General features: G+C 44.8%; 1 protein-coding gene across 3 annotated transcripts in view; it reads right to left on the bottom strand.

The window, feature by feature from the left end:
• Positions 1–801: 801 nt before the first annotated feature.
• The window catches only part of GRK4 (G protein-coupled receptor kinase 4), a 99,643-nt gene continuing 76,640 nt past the window's right edge, over positions 802–23,804 (bottom strand). For all 3 annotated transcript variants that reach the window (XM_055326026.1, XM_055326027.1, XM_055326028.1), the window contains 7 exons: positions 20,106–20,143; positions 11,579–11,668; positions 10,393–10,601; positions 6,807–6,941; positions 4,807–4,944; positions 4,294–4,431; positions 802–3,217 (listed from right to left, as the gene is read on the bottom strand). In XM_055326026.1, coding sequence (XP_055182001.1) covers positions 3,164–3,217; positions 4,294–4,431; positions 4,807–4,944; positions 6,807–6,941; positions 10,393–10,601; positions 11,579–11,668; positions 20,106–20,143 — 802 coding nt within the window. In that variant the 3' untranslated portion in view covers positions 802–3,163. The remainder of the gene's footprint in view (positions 3,218–4,293; positions 4,432–4,806; positions 4,945–6,806; positions 6,942–10,392; positions 10,602–11,578; positions 11,669–20,105; positions 20,144–23,804) is intronic.

Below are 23,804 nucleotides of genomic sequence, written 5' to 3'. Positions count from 1 at the left end.
GACATGTTCAGGAGGATGTGGAGAAACAGGAACCCTGTGCAGTGTTGGTGGGAATGCAAACTGGTGCAGCTGCTGTGGAAAACAGTATGGTAGTTCCTCAAAAAATTAAAGATGGAACTACCCTACGACCCTGTGATTCCACTTCTGGGTATTTACCCAAAAGGATTGGAAGCAGGGTCTCAGAGAGACATTTGTACACTACACAGAACCATGATTCACAATAGTTAAGAGGTGGAAGCAACCAAAGCACCCACCAACAGATGCATGGATAAACACAATGTGGCCCATCCACACAGTGGAACATTATTCAGCCTTAAACAGGAAGGATATTCTGACCCCTGCTATAACGTGGATGAACCTTGAGGACATTATGCTGAGCGAAATAAGCCAGTCACGAAAGAACAAATACTGTATGATTCCATTTATGTGAGCTTGGGGACTCTAATCCAAAGAAACAGAGAGTAGATGGTGGGTGCCAGGAGCTAGGGGGAGGGTGGATGGTTAGTGTTTAATGGGGACAGAGTGGCAGATTCACAAGGTCAGTTCTGGAGACAGATGGTGGGGACGGCTACACGACAATGTGAATGTACTTAATGCCATGGAACTGGACACTTACCAATTTTGAGAGGGTACATTTTGTGTATGTCTGACCACAGGAAAAATAAAGAAATAAAATAAAGAAAATACTTTAAAAATAAAGAAAAATATTTTGTTTCTAGTGAAACTCTTCACCAAAATAAAAACCTAGTTTTTGGTAAAACTAGCAAGAACTGTTAAATGTTTTTGGTGGGAAGGGGAAATTTTAAAAAATTTTCAGAAAAGCAATTTATTCACATGGGTGTATAATATATATTCTTTTAAAATGCCCATGCAAAAAATATATAAATAAAATAAAATGCTTGTGCACCTTTTTTTTTAGTATGTAATTGTGCTTTATTTGGGGAAAGCAGATAATTCTCACAATGCAATGTTTATCTCACTGGTATACCGACTTGGTCCAAAGGAAAAGTCAGACACAGTGCTTGTAAAGAAAACAGCATTCCTCTGCCCCACTGCTGCCCATACCAGGGGGAAAGCTTGCCAGACAGAGCCGCTTTTAATCCCTTCAGCTCTTTCTTGTAAGGTTCACAGAAACTGTTCATACACTTTAATCAAGGGATTCACTGCTACCTTAAAAACATTATCACGAACCCTAAAAAAAATAAACAAACATTATCACATATGTGCCCAAAGATGTAGGTACAGGGATGTCCAACCCGTGGGTGTTTATAATAACAAGAAAGCTAGAAGCAACAATTGTTTGGATGGTTTGATAAACAATGGCCCTAAATATGCCCCAAAAGATTAAGGAGCCAGATATATTTAAATGACATGGCAAATAAATAAATAAATAAATAAATGACATGGCAAGAGATAAGTAACTACAGATGATAGAAATATAGAATAAAATGCTGATAGGAATTATCTTTGGACAGTGGGTGATATTAAAGATGAGTTTTTCATTGTGTATTCTAATTTCAAAACTCTCCTCAATAAATACGTGCTTGCTTATAACCAGAGCGGGGGGCAATGGCATAGCAATACATCAAATTCCCAGCTTGTAAAATCCTTTCCCAGATTCACTGTATCAGTCAGGATGTTTCCCTCAGGCCCAGGACGGCTCAGCTCAGACAAGCTGAAGCAGGACAGAGGACTGACTCCTGGACGTCCCTCCTGGCCAGAGCTCTGCAGGCCAGCACCCTCCACCCCATGGAGACCCAGCAGGAATGAGGTGCACAGCACACCACCACCCCTGTGTCCACATTGATAACCAAGGGTCTTCAAGGCCTCGGAATATAAACAGGTGGCAGGAATAAAGGTGATTTGGATTTTCTTTGAAACTTCCTGCAGTGTTTACCATAAGCATGCATTACTTTTCCACAATTACTAACCTATTTACTGAACGGGTAGCACCTACCAAATGCTCACCCTCACCCAGGTAGAGCACAGTCCGATCGACTTCTGCTGGTCTCACAGGACATGGCTGGAGTTGCCTCCTCCGAAGCACGCTACTGTGTGCCAGGCTGCCGTGAACATGGGTGGAGACCCAACTTTAGAAATGCTACCATGTCAACGGCACTCCTGGAAGCACTCTTGGGTGCAGGTGTCTGCCCAGGGAAACGTGACGGTGTGACAGCAACACTGAATCCAGGCACATGGGTGACCCTGGCTCACTTTCCTTTGGCCATATCATGACATCCATCAAGTTCTTGCTGCTTGGTTAAAGTCACCAAGGTCTGGCCCCTGGCTTCTCACCCAGCTCCTGCTGAAAGCCTTATGCATGTGGACACAGGAGAAAGCCCCAGTTCTGCATCTCGGGGCCACCAGTCGGCCAGTGACATGGCCACCTCTCCACAGAAGTCTGCAGCCCCCCATGGTCCTCCCATTCCTGTGGGTGCGAGCACCCTCTCCCCAAGCAACAGAGCCCACGTTCCCACCACGGCTGAGGGGCTTCACCTTCCTCTTCGGGAAGTCATGCCCGAGGGAAAGAGTTACTAGAAGGCACCACATAGCCCTGGAGGCTCACAAGCCACCACAGGTGGGGGGAGCAGCCATGGAAGGCCAACCCCTGGCCCTGGAGTGCCAGACATACCCTCTTTCAGCACATGCATAGGAATATCACAAAGACATGCACACAGGAAGACGCACACATCTGGCAGGAGAATCTTGGGGAGTGAACAGATGTCAATGTGAGTGCCAATGACACTTGGCACAATTACCTTCTGACACAGGGGCCATGCGGAGAGTGGGGACCCACCTGCCTCCCTCCCACCTCCATGAGCACCCAAGGACACTCTGGGGTGAGGAACAGGACCCTTGGCTCCAGACACTGTTGGGCTGACACTCAAGCCCACTCTTCCCCCCTCCTCAAGGGCACACGTGGCACTTGGGTCCCAGCCACAAGATGTCCACACCCGGGGATTCTGGGCATTAGGGTGGTCCTCAAGTGTCTTCTTCTTCAGTCCAGCCTTGGTGAAAACACGATTCAGGTATGAGTTTAGAGAAATCTGCAGACTCATAAGGCTTGTGTTAAGCTGTGTCACATGTTTATTGTCATTCACAGATAAGATGGATCGCTGAGCATGTGCTCCTTGGCGATGGGGTCTGGCTCTGCAGTGAGTAGTCACAGCCTCGGGGGCAGCTCTTCCTTTCCGCTGGTGCCACTGCTAATGCAGCCCTGCAACACGGCAGAGCGGCGGGTCAGTCACTTACCTAATGCAAGCCGGCTCCATGCTCTTGTGCTAGATACGAGGGTTTACAAGCACAGGGTGGGGGCACTGACGTTAGCCTGAGTTCCACATGTCCTCTTATGCTCTTCATGGTACAGAGGATGCTCAGTTCACACACACACACACACACACACACACACACACACACACACAGCATCTCAGGTTCACTTTTTGTACACTCAATCCAATTACATGACCCAGGCTGAGTGCTGAAAGGGAACAAGGCCCAGGCTCTTCCCATCAGCACCACTGTGGCATGGAGCGGCCCATCCTGCACCGTGACATTCCACAGCAGGTGTCCCTGACCAGCTCCCCTTGCACCAGGTAGGCCTCAGTGTGGAGTGTGTCCAGGAAGGACTTCCTGTGCATGGATAGACCAGCTGCTCAGGAGAAGCCCAACCCTAATTCACACTTGGCCCCCGTTCTCTGAGAAAATGTGGTCACAGTGGATGCACTCTGATGACCTTTCCCACCAAAAGCTTGTTTTTCATACTGAACAAAGATGGATTCAAATGTTAGTGGACAACCTCTGAACAGACAGGGTACAAAGCAGGGCGATCCACTCGTCCAAGGAGAAAAACCTCACTAGGAGAAAAACTTAAATACGATACTACCCTAGGAAGTCTCTCAGCGTCACTCTTCCACGTTCTGTATGAGAGCAGGCCAGCCAGCAAGGTAGCAGCAACAAAGTCAGTGGGAAGATGGAGAGCTACATGAGCTGTTCCACGACCATTCTACACCACACTCATTTCTGAGCACACATATGTGCCTCCTCACTGAGGGAGGAATCTGAGTGTCAGTGAATCAAAACAATCTTCATACCAACAGCAAATGACACAGTGAAGATTTTTCTGGAGGGGCTCAAATTGCACCATATGGCTAGAGCTCTTAAATTATGTGAAATGTCTTAATAAGAAAGCTGACAAAACAAAGTTTTTTACCTTGGTGAAATATTTCTTCTCTTTTAACACATCCCATTAAAAAAAAAAAAACCTCAAAGTAATAAAATGCTTGTTACTCTTACCCCTCTCCTGAGGAGTCTGTAGAAGAAGCCTCTCTTCTTTTTGGGAACCTGGTAATGCATTTTCTCTTCTAGATTCAACACCGTGTTTTCATCAAACTCATCTTTGTTGATGTCATTAAAACAACCTGATTCAATCATCTGTGTCCATACAAGAGTAGGACAGAGAAGAGGAGACCCCGTGAGGTCAGTCAGCCATTTCCCACCCTGTAACCAGCTCAGCACATGGGCCTCTCCAGTTCCCATCCTCTTTCCTGCTTGCTGACCTCCGCTCAGGATAGGGAAGACAGCCTCCCCCTCCTCCCTCTGAGAGGACCCCCAGAGCAGGTAAGGACCAGATGCTAGCGAGGCCCGCTTTGGAAGTGGGACCAGGATGGCCAATTGTCCCCCTCCTGTGCATGGACCAGGGCAGCTGCCTTGCATCATCTTACCTCCAAACACACACACACACACACACACACACACACACACAGATTTTTTTCTTCTGGCATCATACCCAGTATAAACCATCAGTACCTCATTCTGCCAGGGGATGGAGACACACCCTGTAGCAAATTGACCATAGAACGTGTCATCATTGGTGTCCAGGTAGACTCCTCTCACGGTAGAGAACTGCTCTATATCCAGTATGTCCTTACAGTAAACGGCTTGTGGCTGTGCACCAAGAACAAAGAGATGTGAGCCTCTGGGGGCCCTGGAATGGTTCTTAGTCTCCTTAATTATTAAGAACACAGTGCATGTGAAATCAATGCACATCTGCGGTATCTAAAGCCCTTCCCTCCCTCTAGGGAGCTCTCATCAGTCACAGGCCCCCTGGCCACCGTCTGGTCTGCAAACCTCCCGAGTCTCCCATCCTTGCCTTTCCTGCAGTGGAAGATGGGTGATGGGCAGAGGCAGGGATGAAGAGGGGCCATGCAACATGGAATCCCGCCTCTGTCTCCAACCCTTGGCTTCCTTCATGTGAAGCATCCCACACAAAGTCTAAGCAAACAACTGCAGGTCTTGCTTCTCAACTTCCTGTCAGAGCTCATCTAGTGGCTTCCAGTTGCTCCTCCTCTGGGACAAGAGCCCGGGCCTACAGCGCTCCTCACCCTGGCACTGTGGCCATGGGATGCAAGCCAGCAGGGCGTGGCCATCCTGGGCCTTGCCCTCCTCCAAAGCAGCCCCTGCACTCCTGGAAATTAGAACAGCTATTGGCCAAATCATGGTCATGCAAGAGGTGCCTGGCACTTCTGAGTAATGTCCTCCCTGCACGCCATATGATCAAAGCAGAGACATTCCGTAGGCCGCTGGGCAACACACCTCAGAGCAGCCGTTACCCATTCAGTCCCCACACAGCGGGGATGTGGAAGCAAGTAGGCCACAGTCAGAGGGTGGCCCAGAAGGTCAGGACTGAGCCCAGGCTGAAGGGCCACCCCCACCCCCACCCTCACCTTGGACAGAAATGCCTGACCTGTTAGCCCAGGGCCTCCCATCAACTGGCCCTCACAGCTCCTCTGGTTACATCCAGTAGAATACCCCAAATGTCAGCCCAGAGCCTGCACCTGGCAGGCCTTGGCCCAAGTCTCTTGAGCACAGCAAGGGGTGTGACACTGCTCCCTGGGGAAGACTGCCTTCCTGCTCCTTACAGACCCGATGGCCCATCTCCAGTCCCTGTGGTCCACAGCCATAGTCCAATGGTTGGCTCAGTTTGTCACTTGTTTCGCTGCCCGCATCTGCAGGCTGGAGCGAGGTCCATAGTGGCAAGACTGCTTTCTTGATCTCCCTATGGCCTTAATACTGCCACCTGCATCTAGCATGTAATGTGTGAACTTGTTCACAGGAAGGAGGTGCTACTACCACATACGGGGATATGAAAACATAATAAGTCTTGACGGTACAACTAAAAACACGTTAATTGTATGCCTCCCTTCCACCATGTCCTGCAGATTTATCTTATCTTCACATCTCTTTGACGTGCCGGTAGCAGACTCTCAAGGAGAGAGTCCAGACTGTTCTCTGTCCATTTCTGCTTTCCTCAACAGGAATGTAGTGCCTATAGGTGTTCCCACCAAGCACTGACTCGGACATGAGCCAGACCCTGTGCAGAGCCCTGGGGCACACCCCCTGAAGTGGCCTACAAAGCAAGCTCATAAGGAGGCTCGGCCAACCTCCAGGGCACCAGGCGTGGAGCCAGGACCTTGGAGACACAGGGAGAGCAAGGGCTTCCCAGACTAAAAGGCGGGCATGCTGACACAAACACGAGGAAGGGAACACAGCCACAGGGGAGGTCTTGGGCGGTGCTGAAGTTCTGAGCGGTGCAGAGCCAGGGTCAGCTGCTGGGAAGGCCTGTGGGGACCTGTGAGGACAGCTTGGTGAGTGGCCAGGGGCTGGAGGGGACCAAGGAGGGTGAGTGGGGCACCCCATGCAGAAGCACAGCGGGGCTGTACCACTGATCCTGTATCTGCTGGGAAGTCACTGTGTTCCTGGACCCCTTGTCTTGGGATGCTCTGCTCCTCTCTAGGCAACATACTCACATCAGGGCAGAATGGAGGATCTAACATATTCGCTTCCAGCCTCTTGAAGTTAATGTCCTTGAACACGGGGTGTCCTTTTACCTCCACTGCTCCAGCCTTGCAGCCTAGTCGATGTTTGGGATTCTTGGTGAGTAACTGTCCAAGGGGCAGAAACAGAGTCAAAAGAAGAGAGAACTTGGAAGTCTCCATAATAACAAGCAAAGAATTAGGGGTGGCAAAGAACACATCCACCTAAACAAAGTTGCTGCAATTTCAACTTTTCAACCAAACCTCCTTAATTCAGATTTCACAAATTTAGAACATATGATGCTTTCAAAAGGAGTAGAAACTAATAACAGCCTTTGAGCTACCAATAAATAGTCGGCTAAGTAAATCCTTCAGGAAAAAATCGTAACCATGTAAAAGTTAGGAGACTTTTTAAAAAGAAATAGGAACTGTCAAAAACTTCACAGATACCATTTTAATGCACAGTCATGTTTATAATTAGAGACTATCTTAATCTGTTCATTAAATAGATCACTAAGGAGCTCAGATGAGGCAAAAATTTGGCAAAGTTCTGAGTTCTAGAAGTTGTATATTCTTAAAATGAGTAGATAGCATCTCTTTCAAAAGTTTTCCTTACTCAAATATTCATAATTTTCACCAAATAGGCCTTCACCCACAATTATCATCAGTCAGAAAAGTTTAGCTGGGCTCAAAGCCACACAAAACAGGTCTGGCTCTACAGTATGGCTGGTGCCTGCTGGGGAAATGCCCAACCCCATACACAAGGTTTCACCACAACGCAGCCCAGCCCATGACTTCGGCTGTGTCTGGTGCTGCTCTTGCAGTACGGTGGTGGAGCTGACCAGCCATGTGAGGGACCCACAAAGCCTAAGAACTACTTACTATCTGGCCCCCCACGGAAAATTTTGCCAACCCTGGCCTACCCTCACCACCAGCACCCGCCGCTTTTCTGAAGAGAAACCAAAGTCCCAGGCAAAGAGCCAAGCACACTTTGCGTTGGGCTGATGTGCACTGGCCTGCACACCCTGTAGCCCTGGCTGCATGAACTCTGGATATAGCACACATTGACCTGTGTGTGCCTATGGCCTGCACACATGCCATGCCCTCTGTCTAGAAGACCCTTTGCCTGGCTGACTAGGTTTCCAGCTCACTGCCTCGGAGCATGCTTCCTTCGGACACCTGTCACTCCTGGCATGACATCAATACCAGTCTCTCCTGCTGGGCACAAGCCCCCAGAGGCAGGGCCACAGGAACTCCTGCTCACTGCGATAGCCCCAGCACATAGCCAGGGCAAGGGCTCAACAAGATTTGCTCAGTGCAGTTATTCTTGGCAATGCTTTGTTAATTAAAAGCAGATCTGAAAATTCAGTGTGATGTCAAATATAATCCCTATGTCTCCAGGGTTCCACGACTCCATCATCGAGTCTGCTGTCGACACATACCCATCAGATGGCCTTGGACTTGTGGTCAGAAAGCCTGGGTTCAAGTTCTCCACTGTTATCCCACTATGGGATGTCAAATAAAATTTTTAGGGGCACCTGGGTGGTTCTGTGGGTTAAGCTGCCAACTCTTAATTTTGGCTCAGGTCATGATCTCAGGGTTGTGGGATCGAGCCCCATGTCAGGCTCTGGGCTCAGCGGGGAGTCTGCTTGGGATTCTCTCTCTCCTTCTCCCTCTGCCCTTCCACCTGCTCATGCTCTCTCTCTCTCTCTCTCTAAAATAAATAAATAAAACTTATTTTAAAAATCAAACTCTTAATTTTTCAACTGTGAGGCTAAGAAAACACCTTAGAAGTCCACTCTCAGGATCAGATGAGGTAATATATGAGAGCTTTCAAAACCAGACAGGTGTCCACATGTCAGGCGCTACTCTGGCCACCTGTTTAGGTCAGTGTAAAAAGCTGGCACTTCCTCAGCTCTTCCTTCTGCTCCGTCGAACACAAGTGCAATACTCTGACCTCACATCACATCTGGCTCACTCACTGGGCATGGGTGCAGTATGCTGGAGGCAGGTAGAGGGCGAAGAGCCTGCAGCCCCCCTGCAAGTGCGCTCAGCACTGGGGCCCCGCCCACCATCCCTGTCCCCATGGGTACTGTCCTCTCCAAACCCCCATCCTGCTGCTTCCTGAGATGCCCTCTTCTGTAATCCCTGTTTGCTGGGATTGAACCCTGGCTCCAAGAAGCAGCTGTCTCTGCTCACAGGAGCTACTGAGGATTTGTGCATCACTAGGCACGTCACACACGCTTGTGCACTGCCTCTTCTGGCAAGCCTATGAGGGAGAATTTATCACCATCCACAGGTCAGACACAAGAAACCAGAGACTGGACAGGTAAGCCCAGTGCGGGGAGCCTAGACGATCTCCAAGCCAGAGCTCGAAGTCCCAACCCTGGTTCTCATTCAGGCGCTGCCTTCCTTCTCCAGGACCACAGCAGCACACAGCATTTCTCCATCCTGAACACCCTTGAGGCCTTGTTTCTCTCTTGTTCATGCCACCCATCAAATTCCGCTTTTTCACTATAGTTATTTTTTGTGTTTGTTCTAGGCCTGCCATTAAACTGTGAGCTCCTTAAGGGGTAGGCTCTACTTCCAACTTATATTTTTACACCCCTATGGCCCTTATCAGAGTGTCTGTGGGTCCCAAGCACCAGGTCAAATAGCAGCTTGGCCAGAATGCTGTTAAACACAGAGGAGCTGACTAACTGCCCGCTCCAAGCAGAACATGCTGGCGGGAAGGAAGGCCAGGCTGCTTCCCCTGCTTGTGACAGGCCACTAACACTCATCACTCCACACATGACAACAGGGAAGAGAAAACAAAATCGGTATTTCCAGTCACCTAAGTTACTGACATACTCAGTCACAGGTACAGAAGTTGCTGGTTTCAGCAGGCACCCACTTGGGGACCCACGGCCCTCCTCCCTGTGACCCCCTCACTGACCCATGGCCCTCTCCCAGCCAGCCCTGCTTTCTTCTTCCTGTGCCCCAGGCTTCCTGACTCTGGGGAGGAAGAGCCACAACCCCAACAGGCAGTGCTCACACTTTGCCTCCACTACACTGATTGCCCCTTGCCCTGAGTCCCCGCGCCTGCATCCTCCTATACTCCACCTGGATTCCACCACTCATCTTTCACCCCACCTCCATCTCTGTCCTTATCTCCTCCCCGCAGTGACATGCAGACCCAGGAAAGCAGCAGGCCCACGCAGCCCATCAGGTTGGGGGTGTCGATCTTGCCCATGATCCCCAACAGCTAGTTAAATAGGAAAGAAACACCGGCAGACAGAAAAACCTCACTGCTCCTGAGAAACAAGATTCTGTTTGATCTTTAGTTTCACAGGAAGCGGGTGACCTTGGCATCAGTCTCCCCTCTCAGGGGCTCCTTTTGAAAAATCAAACCACAAACTGCTCTGCTTTGCTCCTGTCAGCTGGAAGCCCAATCACGTGTTCTCCCAGGCCAGGTCACCAGGGTGGCAATTCCCATGAGTGGCTGATGCAGCAGTGGCAGCAGCTCCCCATGTGCCAGCCCAGTGGGAACCACCCCAGCCTGAGAGGGGTTCCCTCCCACCCTCTCCAGAGCCCAACCCACCATCTTGCAGATGGACTTAGAGTCCTCAGAAAACTTCTTCGAATACTCCTCAGTGTCTTTCTTCACTCTTCGTTCCACCTCCTCTCGCTTGACTTTCTCTTTGAACTTTCTGAATGGAGAATGTCCCTGAATCATTTCATATATCAGACAGCCAAGTCCCCACCAATCAGGACTAAATGTATAGTTTTCATTATTGATAACTTCAGGAGCTACATAACAAATACAGGAAATTTAAATTAAATTTTGGCTTTAAATTTTCTTGTAATTACTTCCAAATAACACATTATAAATTTAACATTTGTTACAACATGAACCCTGGAAACGTGTTAGGGAAAGAAGACAGACACAGAAGGCCCAATTCTATTTAAATAAAGCAGGCTAACTAGACAGGTCCATGGAGACAAGAAGTGGGTGAGTCACAGGGCCAGGGCGAGAGGAGATGCTGATGGGCCTGGGTTCTCATCCTGGTGGGGGTAGGTGCACAGGTCTGTGTGTGTGCTAAAATCCAATCACATGTACTCTTCAGAGTGGTGGATTTCATGGTATATGACTTATATTTCAACAAGTAGGTTTCTGGAAATAGTCTGTACTATCCCCAGGGCATGAAATGAACAGCCACAGGGTAATGAACATGGGGAACCAGGGCTCTAGGGAAGACCCTGCCTCCCAATGAGGGAGCTCCCTCAGACACACAGAGCCATGCCCAACAGCACCCAAAGGGCATTGACCCCCACAGCAGGTAACACCAGACATGGTGGCATTTGGGGTGTTACTAAAGGACTCTGCAGAGGCCCTTGGGGTCCCTCATGTCAGAGGCCACTTCTGGGTCAGTCTGGCATTGTCAGGCTGGGATCTGACCCCAGGCCAAGGCCTCCCAGTCATGGAGGCTTTGCAATAACCAGGGAACAATGGCTTCACCAGGGGCCAGAAGGGCCAGTGTGCCCGGGGTGGTGGCAGTGGCAGAGTGAGGGGCCCCAGGTCCTGTCCTGGTTCTGCCCTCACTCAGCTGTATGACCTCTGCCGGCAGGAGGGCAGATGGGAGGACTCCTCTGCGGTCCCAACACTGGCTGAGGACAGACTTCAAACACTGCCTGTGCTCCCTCCAAGTGGTTTAGAACTTTTCTGTGTTCTGAAGATGCAGGCATCCAGAGAGAGCACAAGGATGTGGAGGTAGCCTATCACATACCCATGTAGCCGACTGTACCCACTCTTCCTCGGATGGTCTCCCCTTCTGGAATCTCCATGGCTAAACCGAGGTCTGAGATCCGGATGTGCCCTGTGTGTGTTCAAGCACATTACACAAACCACAGGGGGCATGCTGACACATTCATGACAATAAATTGGTGGGGAAAAGTCTAAAATAACATTTAACTTATCCACTTTTAGTGAATACTACACAGAGCATTCAGTTCCACAAATACAATGGGAAGTTAGATTTATAGCTACTAATCAGGAAGTCCTTTAACCACAGACAATCACTTGATAAGATAGAAGCATGGTGTTTATTATTTAATTTCCTATAACTACCAAATCCGTAAATAAAATGATAATGAATAGTACATGAACTACATAATAGAAAATAAACACTTTCTGTCAGAACACTAATAGGCTTATATACAGGAACAACAACAGGCAAATAATAAGTTTTTCTCTAAAGAACAAATTGTAACAGCAAAATAATAAATAAGATGAAGAAAATTCACTTAAAAGACTGCTATGTGTTAATGTCTTTATATAGAAAGATTTAAATAGTTATTAAATTCAGTATGAAAATAACAAACTATGGAAAATTTTCTTTTGAGAGTCTAGAGAGATAAACCAGTCCTGGAGGCAGATACCTGCTCACCTTATTGGCCATGTATCTCCAGCTCCTGATACAGTACCTGCATATTATAGGTGCTCAATAAATATTGAAGAAATGAATGAACCAACCAGTAAATATGTGCTCAACACTGAAAATCTGCAACATACCATTTGAGGCACTGAAGCTGCTTTAGCACATTCTACACTATGCCTTAGACAGGAAAATGGACCTTTCCCTTAGCACGCCACACTGACTCACATTACTCCATTGTGGTGGGCCCTCACCAGGGGAGGCAGAGTGCTGGAGCCCTTGGAGTGGATTCTGGAGCCATACGGCTTGGGTTTGAGTCCCAGCCCTGCCATTTACCAGCGTGTCTCAGGTTCCTGCTTTTGTATGGGAACCTTTCCTCAATAAGGTAGCTTTTACGTATTTTGTTTAAGTAAAGTACCAGCATGTTATGAAATTTTAAGTATCCTTTCTTATTATTCTTTTAAAAAGTGATTTTTTTTAACTGAGAAATGAAAAGTAAAACTACTGACAAATTGACAAAGACTCAGTTTGAGAAGCCAGTTTGTTGGTGGGGCCACAGGGAAGCAGGTGCACACATACCCTGCCCGTGTGCATACAGACCAGTACAGCTCCATCACTCAGTACTCGGCAATGTTTCCCATCCTTCAGCCTCACACCCCTCACCAGGGACCTACCCAAGGACACATGGGAAAAAGCAGGAAATAACATGTGTACAGGGCTGTATGTTGCAGCATTAACTGAAAAGAACAGAGGGTTGGGGACAGCCTGCTATCCACCAGTGCGGACTGGGCAGATCAAGCTGGTCCGTCCACAGGCAGCTGGATGAAAGAATAAAGAAGATCTTCATTTAGTATCGTAGAATGGTCTATGTTATATATTTAAAAAGCAGAGAAAAATATTGTAATCATACTAATGTCATCAGGAACTAGTATTTTCCACATAAGGAGAAAAAACACAAATGTGAAATGAAGAAGTTAAACGAGAATAGAAATATCGTTATGAATCCCTGATGAATATTTTCTTTTAAAACAACAAGAATGGGACGCCTGAGTGGCTCAGTGGTTGAGCATCTGCCTTCAGCCCAGGTCGTGATCCCGGGGTCCTCGGATCGGGTCCTGCATCAGGTTCCCTGCAGGGAGCCTGGTTCTCCCTCTGCCTATGTCTCTGCCTCTCTCTGTGTGTCTCATGAATAAATAAATAAAATATTTTTTAAAATTTAAAAAAATAAAATAAGAACAATGTTTTCTCTCCCTGAAAAGGCCTGGGAAGAATGACCAGCATGGCAGCAAGGGCACCTGGCACTCACATTGTGCTCTCCACACAGAGGACCAGGCCCCTTGGAGATACAGTCGACGTCAGGGCTCAGTAAGCATGTGCAAGGTCACTCTGGAACATCTTCAACAAGAAAGAAGAGCAGAAAACCAGGATCTCATTAGAGGCCCTGGATATTCACTGGCCAAAGATGGGCCAAAAAACATCAAAAAAGAATAATGACTCCAATAGATTAAACCCTATCAGAGGGTTAAGATCTGCATGTTCATTAATGACATCAAAATAGAATAAAACAGGAACCACCTTGATCATCTTGGAGAATAGAGAACTAACACAATCTCCTGAAAAGTAGAAATGAAAGGAGGCTTTCATGTATTTCACCTGCTTTTCCTGAACAAACAGGTAAACAAAGTTCTTTTTTACAGATGGATCTCAACAAATAAGTGCACTAGAAATGATGGAATTAGAATGCCATCACTTTACAGCTCCAGGGAAATGCTGTATCTTGATATTGATCATTCATGAAAAGCTGGTGGGAAATGGATAATGGAGAAATTGGGCCTGACAGAGGTTTGAAACCACTCATCACTCTGAACACCATAAGAGGAGACACGCTCTTCAAATGCCTGCTGATGTCGTATAACAGGAAGGACACACAAAGTATACTCACCAAAAATCAAATCTGGACCTATTTCAGCCTCTAGATCTAACTACTGTAAGCCAGGACATAGCGAACACATTAATCCAGCCAAATTCAGAACCTGGGAAATTCTATAGGACAAATGTCTGTGTTCTAGCCTGACAAGACTGCCATAACCAAAGTGCTACAGCTTAGGACTGAAAAGGGCAGATATTTATTTCCCTAGAGACTGGAAGTCCAAGATCAAGGGCCAAGAAAGTGTGTAGATGATTGACCTCACCCTGTGTATTCATAGCCTCTTCCCTCTCCCCTCTGTCCATCTCTGCGCCCTAATCTCCTCCCCTTACAAGAACACTAGTCATATGCATTCAGGATTCTTCATAGTGGCCTCATTCAGCTGGAATCACACTTTTAAAAGCCTTCATTCCAAACACAGTTGACCCTTGAACAACACGGGCTTGAACTACATGGGTGCACTTACACAGGCATTTTTTTTTTTTTTAGCACAGGACAGCATTGTAAATGTATTTTCTCTTTCTTATGATTTTCTTAACATCTCTTTTCTAGCCTATGTTATTGTAAGAATACAGTATAATACATAGAATATGTGTTAATTGACTGTTTATGTCATCTCTATGGCTTCTTGTCAAAAGTAGGCTATTAGTAGTTACGTTTTGAGGGACTTGAAAAGTTATATGTGGGGGCATCTGGGTGACTCAGGCAATTAAACATCCAGTTCTTTATTTCCATTAAGGTCAAGATATCGCAGTTGTGAGCTCGAGCCCCACCTTGGATTCTACACTCAATGCAGAGTCTGCTTAAGATTCTCTCTCCCTCTTCCTATGCCCCTCCCCCTTCTCCAGCTTACACTCTCTCATTCAAAAAAAGAAAAGTTACATGTGGATTTTTTACCATGTGGGGAGTTGGTGTCCCTGATCCCCCCATGGTCCAAAGCTATACAGTCACATTCTGAGGTACTGGGGGTTAGGGCTTTGTGACATGACTTTTAGAGGGACACAATTTGGCCCATAAAGCCTGGTTTCACAAACAAATGACACGGAGTAGCAGGGAGGAGGTACCTATGAGATTAAACAAACTCAACAAGATATCAATCAAATGTGATGTGAACTTCATGCTACATTTAACACACAATTCAACACATAATCAAAGAAGATGTAAAGCCTACGGGAGGGGTAGAGGGAGAAGAGAGAATCTCAAGGAGGTTCCACACTCAGTGCAGAGCCTGATGTGGGGCTTGATCTCACAACCCTGAGATCATGATCTGTGCCAAAATCAAGAGTCTGATGCTTAACCAACTGAGCCACTTAGGCACCTTAAATAATTGTTAAATACTTTTGGATGTAATAATAGCATTGGGTTTATTTTTTTAATATTAAATAATTTTTTAAATAAAATATTTAAAATATTACCTTTAAAAAATAAAATAAAATATTACCTTTGATATATATTTTATAGATAGAAGAATATGATGTAGAGGATTTCCTTTAAAATCATTGTCAATAATAAAATGCTACTATTCTTTACAAAAATTCACTGCTTATCCTGTTTTGTAGGAATACATGATAGTTTTCTTTTTCATCTCAACTACCAGTTAAATTTCATAAACCAAGTCCCTCCTAATTTAGAAGTTTTCAAAAAAGATTGCTGACATATTTAGGATGGACAAACAGTAAATGTACCTAACAACCTAGAACAGATGATAATCACCTTTTTTAAAATTTAAATTTTAACTCCAACACAGTTAACATAGTGTTATATTAGTTTTGGGTGTACAATATAGTGATTCAACACTTCCATTTTTACTCAGTGCCCATCACAGTAAGTGTCCTCTTCATCTCCTTCATCCCATCCCCCCATCACTCCCCTCCAGGGACCATCAGTGTGTTCTCTACAGTTAAGAGTCTGTCTTTTGGTTTCTCTTTTTTTCCCTTTGTTCATTTATTTTGTTTCTTAAATTCCATGTATGAGTGAAATCATACAGTTTGACTTCCCCTGAATAATTTATTTCGCTTACCATTATACTCTGTAGATCCATCCGTTGCTGCAAATGGCAAGATTTCATTCTTTTTATGGCTGAATAATAGTCCATTGTATATATACACCACCTCTTCTTTATCCATTAGTTAATTGATGGACCTTTTGGGCTGCTTCCATACCTTCGCTATTGTAAATAATGCTGCGATTAATATAGGATTGCATATATTTTTTAAATTAGTGTTCTCCTATTCTTTAGGTAAATACCCAGTAGTGTGATTGCTGGATCATATGGTAGCTCTATTTTAAACTTTTTGAGGAATCTCCATACTGTCTTCCACAGTGGTCTTTCTGTTTGCATTCCCACCAACAGTCCATGAGGGTTCTTTTTTCTCTACATCCTCACCAATACTTGTTGTTTCTTGTGTTTTTTATTTTAGCCATTCTGACAAGTGTGATGTGGTATCTCATTGCGGTTTTAATTTGCATTTCCCTGGTGATGAAAGATATTGAGTTCCTTTTCATGTGTCTGTTGGCCATCTGGTTGTCTTCTTCAGAGAAATGTCTGTTCATATCTTCTGCCTATTTCTAATTGGGTGTTGAGTTTTAGAAGTTCTCTATATATTTTGGATACTAATCCTCTATTGGATATGTCATTTGTAAATATCCTCTCCCATTCAGTAGGTTATCTTTTTGTTTTGTTGATTCTTTCTTTTGTTGTGCAGAAACTTTTTATTTTAATCAAGTCCCAATACTTAATTTTTGTTTTTGTTTCCTTGCCTCAGGAGTCATATCTAGAAAAAAGTTGCTATGGCCAATGTCAAAGAAACTACTTCTTGTGCTCTTTTCTAGGAGTTTTATGTTTTCAGGTCTCATATTTAGATCCTTAATCCATTTTGAATTTATTTTTGTGTATGGTATAAGAAAGTGATCAAGTTTTCCCAGGACTATTTGTTGAAGAGACTGTCTGTTTCCCATTGCATATTATTGCCTCTTTTGTTAAAGATTAATTGACCGGGATCCCTGGGTGGCGCAGTGGTTTAGCGCCTGCCTTTGGCCCAGGGTGCGATCCTGGAGACCTGGAATCGAGTCCCACATCGGGGACTGCTTCTCCCTATGCCTGTGTCTCTGCCTCCCTCTCTCTCTCTCTCTCTTTCTCTCTCTTTCTCTGTGTGACTATCATAAATAAATAAATTTAAAAAAAATAAGAAAAAGATTAATTGACCACATAACTGTGGATTTATTTCTGGGTTTTCTGTTCTGTTCTATTGATCTGTTTATCTATCCTTGTGCCAGTACCACACTGTTTTGATTACTACAGCTTTGTGTTTTATCTTGAAATTTGGAATTGTGATACCTCCAGCTTTGTTTTTCTTTTTCAAGATTGCTTTGGCTATTTGAGGTCTCTGTGGTTCCATATAAATTTTAGGATTATTTGTTCTAGTTCTATGAAAAGTGCTATTGGTATTTTGATAGGGATTGCATTAAATCTGTAGATTGCTTGTGGTAATATAGATATTTTAACAAAATCTATTCTTCCAGTCCACGAGCATGGAATATTATTCCATCTGTTTGCATTGTCTTCAATTTATTTCATCAATGTTTTAAAATTTTCAGAGTACAGTCCTTTCACCCCTTTGGTTGAATTTATTCCTAGGCATTTTATTATTTTTGGTATAATTATAAATGGGATTGTTTTCTTAATTTTCTCTTTCTACTGCTTCATTATTGATGTATAGAAGTGCAAAGGATTTCTATACATTGATTTTGTATACTGCAACCTTACTTAATTCATTTATCAGTTCTAGTAGTTTTTTTGGTAGAGTCCTTAGAGTTTTCTATATTTAGTATCATATCATCTGCAAATTGTGAAAGTTTTATTTCTTCCTTACCAATTTGGATGCCTTTTGTTCCTTTTTCTGGTCTGATTGCTGTGGCTAGGATTTCCAGCACTATGTTGAATAAAAGTGGTGAGAGTGGACATCCTTGTCTTATTCCTGACCTTAGGGGAAAAGCTCTCAGTTTTTCCCATTGAGACTGAGATTAGCCATGGGTTTTTCACATATAGCCTTTATTATGTTGAGGCATGTTTTCGCTAACCCTACTTTGTTAAGGGTTTTTATCATGAATGGGAGTTGTACTTCGTCAAATGCTTTTTCTGCATCTATTGAAATGATCATGTGGTTTTTTTCCTTTCTCTTATTGATGTGATATATCACATTGATTTGCAAATATTGAACCACTCTTTCATCCTGGTAATAAATCACACTGATCATGGTGAATGATTTAATCAAATGATTAAATGTATTCTTGGATTCAGTTTGGTAGTATTTTGTTGAAGATTTTTATATGTATGTTTATCAGACATATTGGCCTGTAGTTCTATCGATTACCATTTTTTTAACTTAATTTCACCACAAATGTGAAGTTCTACTTTAGAGACAAAAACAGAAATGCTAAAAAGTTGTCCAGATTGGAAATGAAAGAGTTCATCTTATATTCTATGGTTTCTGGCGGAAATTAGTTCTTGGGAATTTTAATCACATGATACTTTTAAAAAAACAAAAATCAATTGCATTTGTAAGTCATAAAGTATAGCTAGAATTAGACTTTAAAAATTAAAAGAGTAGGAAAACAAAAAGAAAATATTAGAAATCTCCTGAATCAAGAAAAGCAAAACAAAGTTTTGTCATTCCTTTCCATTTTTAATAAGAATGTAACCAGATCATAGTCTCTAAAGAATAAGGAACAGCACCACAGAAATGACACTTGGCACCTGCTTTGGGGCAGGGTGACAAAGGTCATGGTGGCCTATTCTACTACTAACCACAACTGCAGAGCCTAACAGATCACACAAGTTACACTTTAAGAGAATCAATGGGCCACAGCAGTGACTAGACCCAATGCACTGAGACTGTGCATGGAGAACCAACCAGAGGTGAGCTGCAAGGGGCACTTGTGGTTCCTCAGAAGCATTTGCAAATCCTGGTCAAACCAGAGGTTGTTCACTGGGAGAGGGGGACACATACAGCCACTCTCCAGCTGCTCCCACCTGGGACTCTCAGCAAGAGTCCCAGGTGGGAGCAGCTGGAAGCTGAGCCAAGACTTTTGGGCCCCTGGAGCCTCTGCAGGGACACAGACAACAGTAAAACTCTGGCACACCCAGCACTGCAAAGACAGAGAGACCCAGGGCCCTCAAAAACAGGGCCAGCTTCATCTTCAAAATATCAGGAAACATAATCTAGCAATCTATGTAACAGCTCATTATGCCCACATTGGATTTATTTCAGAAATGAAAGGTTAGTATAATATTTGAAAATTAACTATATTAATAGAAAAAAAGAACATCATATAATCATCTTGATGGAAAAGGAATGACACAATTCAACAACTGTTATTTTTTTAAAAAGCAAAATTCTTGAGGTGCCTGGGTCTTAGTCAGTTAAGCATCTGCCTTTGTCTCAGGTCATGATCCCAGAGTCCTGGGATCCTGCTCAGCGGGGAGTCTACTTCTCCCTCTCCCTCTGCTCCTCCCCTTGCTCATGCTCTTGCACTCTCTCTCTCAAATAAATAAGTATAATCTTTTTTTTTTAAGGAAAATTCTAAGGGGCCCCTGGGTAGAAATACACCTCTAAGACAAAAAGTAAGATGTGGGCCAACAGCAAGAAGTAGGAGAGAGAAAAATGTTCTTACTGTGAGTTTATTTTAATATGTTTCTCAAACTCTTAACTGAAATGAACTAATTTCAGTTAATTAAATTAATTGAAATTTATGACCAACTCTGCTTCTTGCCTAAATACAGGGGGAATGACAATGTTATCTCCATTATGTTTTCAAAAGAACACATACGAAAGAGTTTCTCTTTTTGTTGTTTTATCTGTTCTGCAACAATAGGCTAAGTCCACATTAACTTTCTATAACCAAGTCTCTCTTAACAAAGTCTTACACTTTAGATGTGAAAAGCTCACTCACCACGGTCATCGAGGAGAATATTCTCAGGCTTTAAGTCTCTACAAAGGAAGAGACAACAACAAAAAGCTCAATTATTCAGAAAGTGACACTGTGATTCATCAGCACCCAGCAGAAACAACCATAGATGTCTCTACTATGAGCAGCGGCAAGAGCAGGATGACAAAACTGTCCTTTGTGGGTCATGAGTCCTTTGTGCTGTTGCTGGGAAGGACCAGGACTCCATGAAGGATTATCTCAATGAACACAGTACGTATGATAGCACTGTGCAAACCACTCTGCCCAGGTCTACAGACCTGACTGAGACAGTTCAGTGATGGAAGGTACAGCCCTGTAGTAAGGAACTAGTCCTTCATGAACTTGGCTCAATTTCTCTTATCATTCATATACTTTTTAAAATGTCAACACCTGAAAATTTCCCATACCTGAAGAACACAGCTTCAGGGGTCAGACAGGCATAGATTTGAATGCTAACTCTGCTGCTTCTCTGCCATGTGACCTGAAGTGCTCCCAGCCACAGTGCGCTCCCCTGGAACTTTATGTGATCCACACCCACCCACCTCCCCAGCAATGCGGGGTTGGAGAGATCAGGCCTGGCAGCAGGAAGCCTGTAATCACAGCAGTAACTGTTACTCAGTTTATTGTGGAGGAGGAGGGGTACCGAAGACTGAATAAATACAGATCATTAAAGACTAAAATATCTTAGATGTAATATTTCAAACTGCTTATTTGTTTCTTCCCTTTGAAAAAAAAGATTTAGTTTTTAGAGGATTTATACTTAACTCTGATTTCAAATGCAGCCCTATCACAACTCTCCCTCTCCCCTGAACATCGCCCCTCCATTGTGACCAGATTACTAGAACCTCCACACAAAAGCAACAGCAGATGGAAGACGGCTGAACTTGGGAAAGCTCTGTAAAGAGACAGAACTGAGAGCTAGCTGCAGTGAGACCTTCCAATACCTCGAAAGGCCATAATTAGTGTAAAACCTGCTCAACTCAAACCCACACCACCAGGAAAAGATGACAAGAGACCCTGTTAGCAGCTCAGGGAGATGTGAACACACGCATGAGTGGCTGCAGAGAAACCTTCCTGTAGCAACCATGCCACCATGCTCAGTCCTGCTCACAGAAGCAGAGAGGCAGGTGGCTTCTGTGTTTGCATTTTCCAGCCATGTGCATATGCTCCTGCACTATCTGGATGGGATGATGAGCATTTTTTATTTCCCCTTTATTCTTTTCTGTATTTTTTTTTTAAAAAAAACCTTATAAATGTTATTAAAAACAAAGTAGCCTTCCTTGACAGGGAACCTCCACAGCCTCCTCATTTATGTAGGTTCGTACTCAGCATCAACACAACACCTGTCCCCCAAATTACTTTAAATGTCTCCTGGGACATCTTAAACCCCACTGCTCCTAGTGTGGGCCAGTGCTGCTGCAGAGAAGAAAGCAAGCTGCAGGCCAGTGAGAGAGCCCCTGCCCCAAACCGGCCCTCCAGCCATCCACCCAACTGTCACCTAGCACTGCCAGTCAGCTGGCTCTAAGAGGAAGTGTGTTGTATCTGTTTCACAAAGGAGCAACAGTGGTGCAGTAATAACATCAGTGACTCACCAAATACCCGCCACACATGCCACAGGCACCATCTCCTGTTAGAGCCACAAAATATCTGGGAAGCAGCTGTAGACAGGGGGCTAGCAGAGTCCAGTGGGCCACACAGAAGCTAAATGACAAGCTGGAACAAAGTGCAAAGCGACCCTCACTTGCCCCACCCCGCATGCTGGGCGCTGGATGCGTACAAGTATCAAGTGCCACAGCAGTAGGCCTCAGGGTATTGTCATTTCCTGTACCTTCCTTCAAAAATGATTTTTTCAGGCTTTTTTTCTTTTTTAAAAGATTTCATTTATTTATTCATGAGAGACACACAGAGAGAGGCAGAGGGAGAAGTAGGCTCCCTGGTGTGGGACTCAATCCCAGGACCCTGGGATCATTCCCTGAGCCCAAAGCAGATGCTTAACCACTGAGCCACTCAGGTGCCCCTGTTTTCTCTAGGCTTTTAATCAACTTAACAGCTATCTTCACATATCTCCAAGTTTGGGCACAGGGCACTGTGTGGAGGATGCTGAACAATGCCTCACCACTGTCAGCCACTCAGCCTCCAGGATGTGGCTTCCTCAACTGTCAAGTGAAGGGGTTTCCTACTGATCTTTTCAGTTCCTTTTGGATTGCAAAGTGATGATCTAATTATAATCTTAAGCCAGGAATACAAATTTAGGTCAACATCCTGTATAGGAGGGTCCAGCCAAAGCTGAGATTAAAAGAAGTGAGACTGTCTTCTTACATTTGTACAACCTGCCACCCCCAGCCTGCTGACTTGGGTATAACTTGTACATCGTTTGTTGTGCTCTCAGGTCATTAGAAGTGATCTCATACCTCCACGCTCTGGTACACCAGAAACACATTTTGCTGGTTTCATGTCCATTCTTTTTGTTAAAAAAAGTACTTGCCATCTGGATCCCATTTCCCAGCCAGTTACTGAGGCATGAATTATCATGAGAAGTTGATTTCCAGGAGACCGAGGCTTGAACCATTGCCTGGTCCATGGCTCATCTGCATGACTGTCCTCCCTTGTCCCAGGCCATATCTGCATCCCACTACCCTGCTTTCTCCTGGTGACCCTCTGTCTCCCACTATCACCTTACTCCCCACTGGTTCCTGTCAGTTAGCCAGCCTCTCCTGGGGAGTAAGGTTGTATGTGAACAACCGGCTGGATATGCTTTGGGAATCAGGTGAAGAGAATGATGTAGGCTGGCCCAACCGCAGGTGAGGGTTTCCTCAACCCCTGCATAACTAGAACTTCAGTACAGTCTATATAGACCACAGTCTTGGGGGGGGGGGCACCTGGGTGGCTCAGTGGTTGAGCATCTGCCTTCAGCTCAGGTCTTGATCCCAGAGTCCTGGGATCAAGTCCTACATCGGGCTCCCTGCGGGAAGCCTGCTTCTCCCTCTGCCTCTGCCCTCTCTCTCTGAGTCTCCCATGAATAAATAAATAAAATCTTAAAAAAACAAAAAAAAAGACCACAGTCTTGGAAAACAGCTCCAATCTGATCAGAAGGCATCAAGAACAATGTTCTTGATCAGGGAAGGGGCAGAGTAAGGGAACCAGGGTAAAAATAAGTTTGGCTCCCTCCCTAATGTTCTCCTAAACATTCTTCAAGATAATATTACTCACTAGTCTCAGGGCATGATTCTAAGGTCTGTCCCTGTCGCCTGCCTCCCACCATGCACTCCCCCCTCAGAGAAGCTGACTTGCCTAAGAGTCTCCAGGGAATGGGTCTGTTACTATTGTTTTTATTTTTTATTTTTTTACTATTGTTTTTATTTTATTTTTATTTTAATTTTTTTAATTTTTATTTATTTTATGATAGTCACACAGAGAGAGAGAAAGAGGCAGAGATATAGGCAGAGGGAGAAGCAGGCTCCATGCACCGGGAGCCCGACGTGGGATTCGATCTGGGGTCTCCAGAATCGCGCCCTGGGCCAAAGGCAGGCGCCAAACTGCTGCGCCACCCAGGGATCCCTTTACTATTGTTTTTAGAGACAGATACTGTGAGGCAGAAATTTTCAATCTGGAATAATGTAGGTCATATATGGATGAATAGTTCTTTTAAACATTAAGATCTGCCATTCTTGGGATGCCTGGGTG

Source organism: Nyctereutes procyonoides, unplaced genomic scaffold (genome assembly GCF_905146905.1).
Source record: "Nyctereutes procyonoides isolate TBG_1078 unplaced genomic scaffold, NYPRO_anot_genome, whole genome shotgun sequence".
Classification (NCBI taxonomy): domain Eukaryota; kingdom Metazoa; phylum Chordata; class Mammalia; order Carnivora; family Canidae; genus Nyctereutes; species Nyctereutes procyonoides.
The sequence above is the reverse complement of the archived record's forward strand: the minus strand, read 5'-3'. Positions and strand labels throughout refer to the sequence as shown.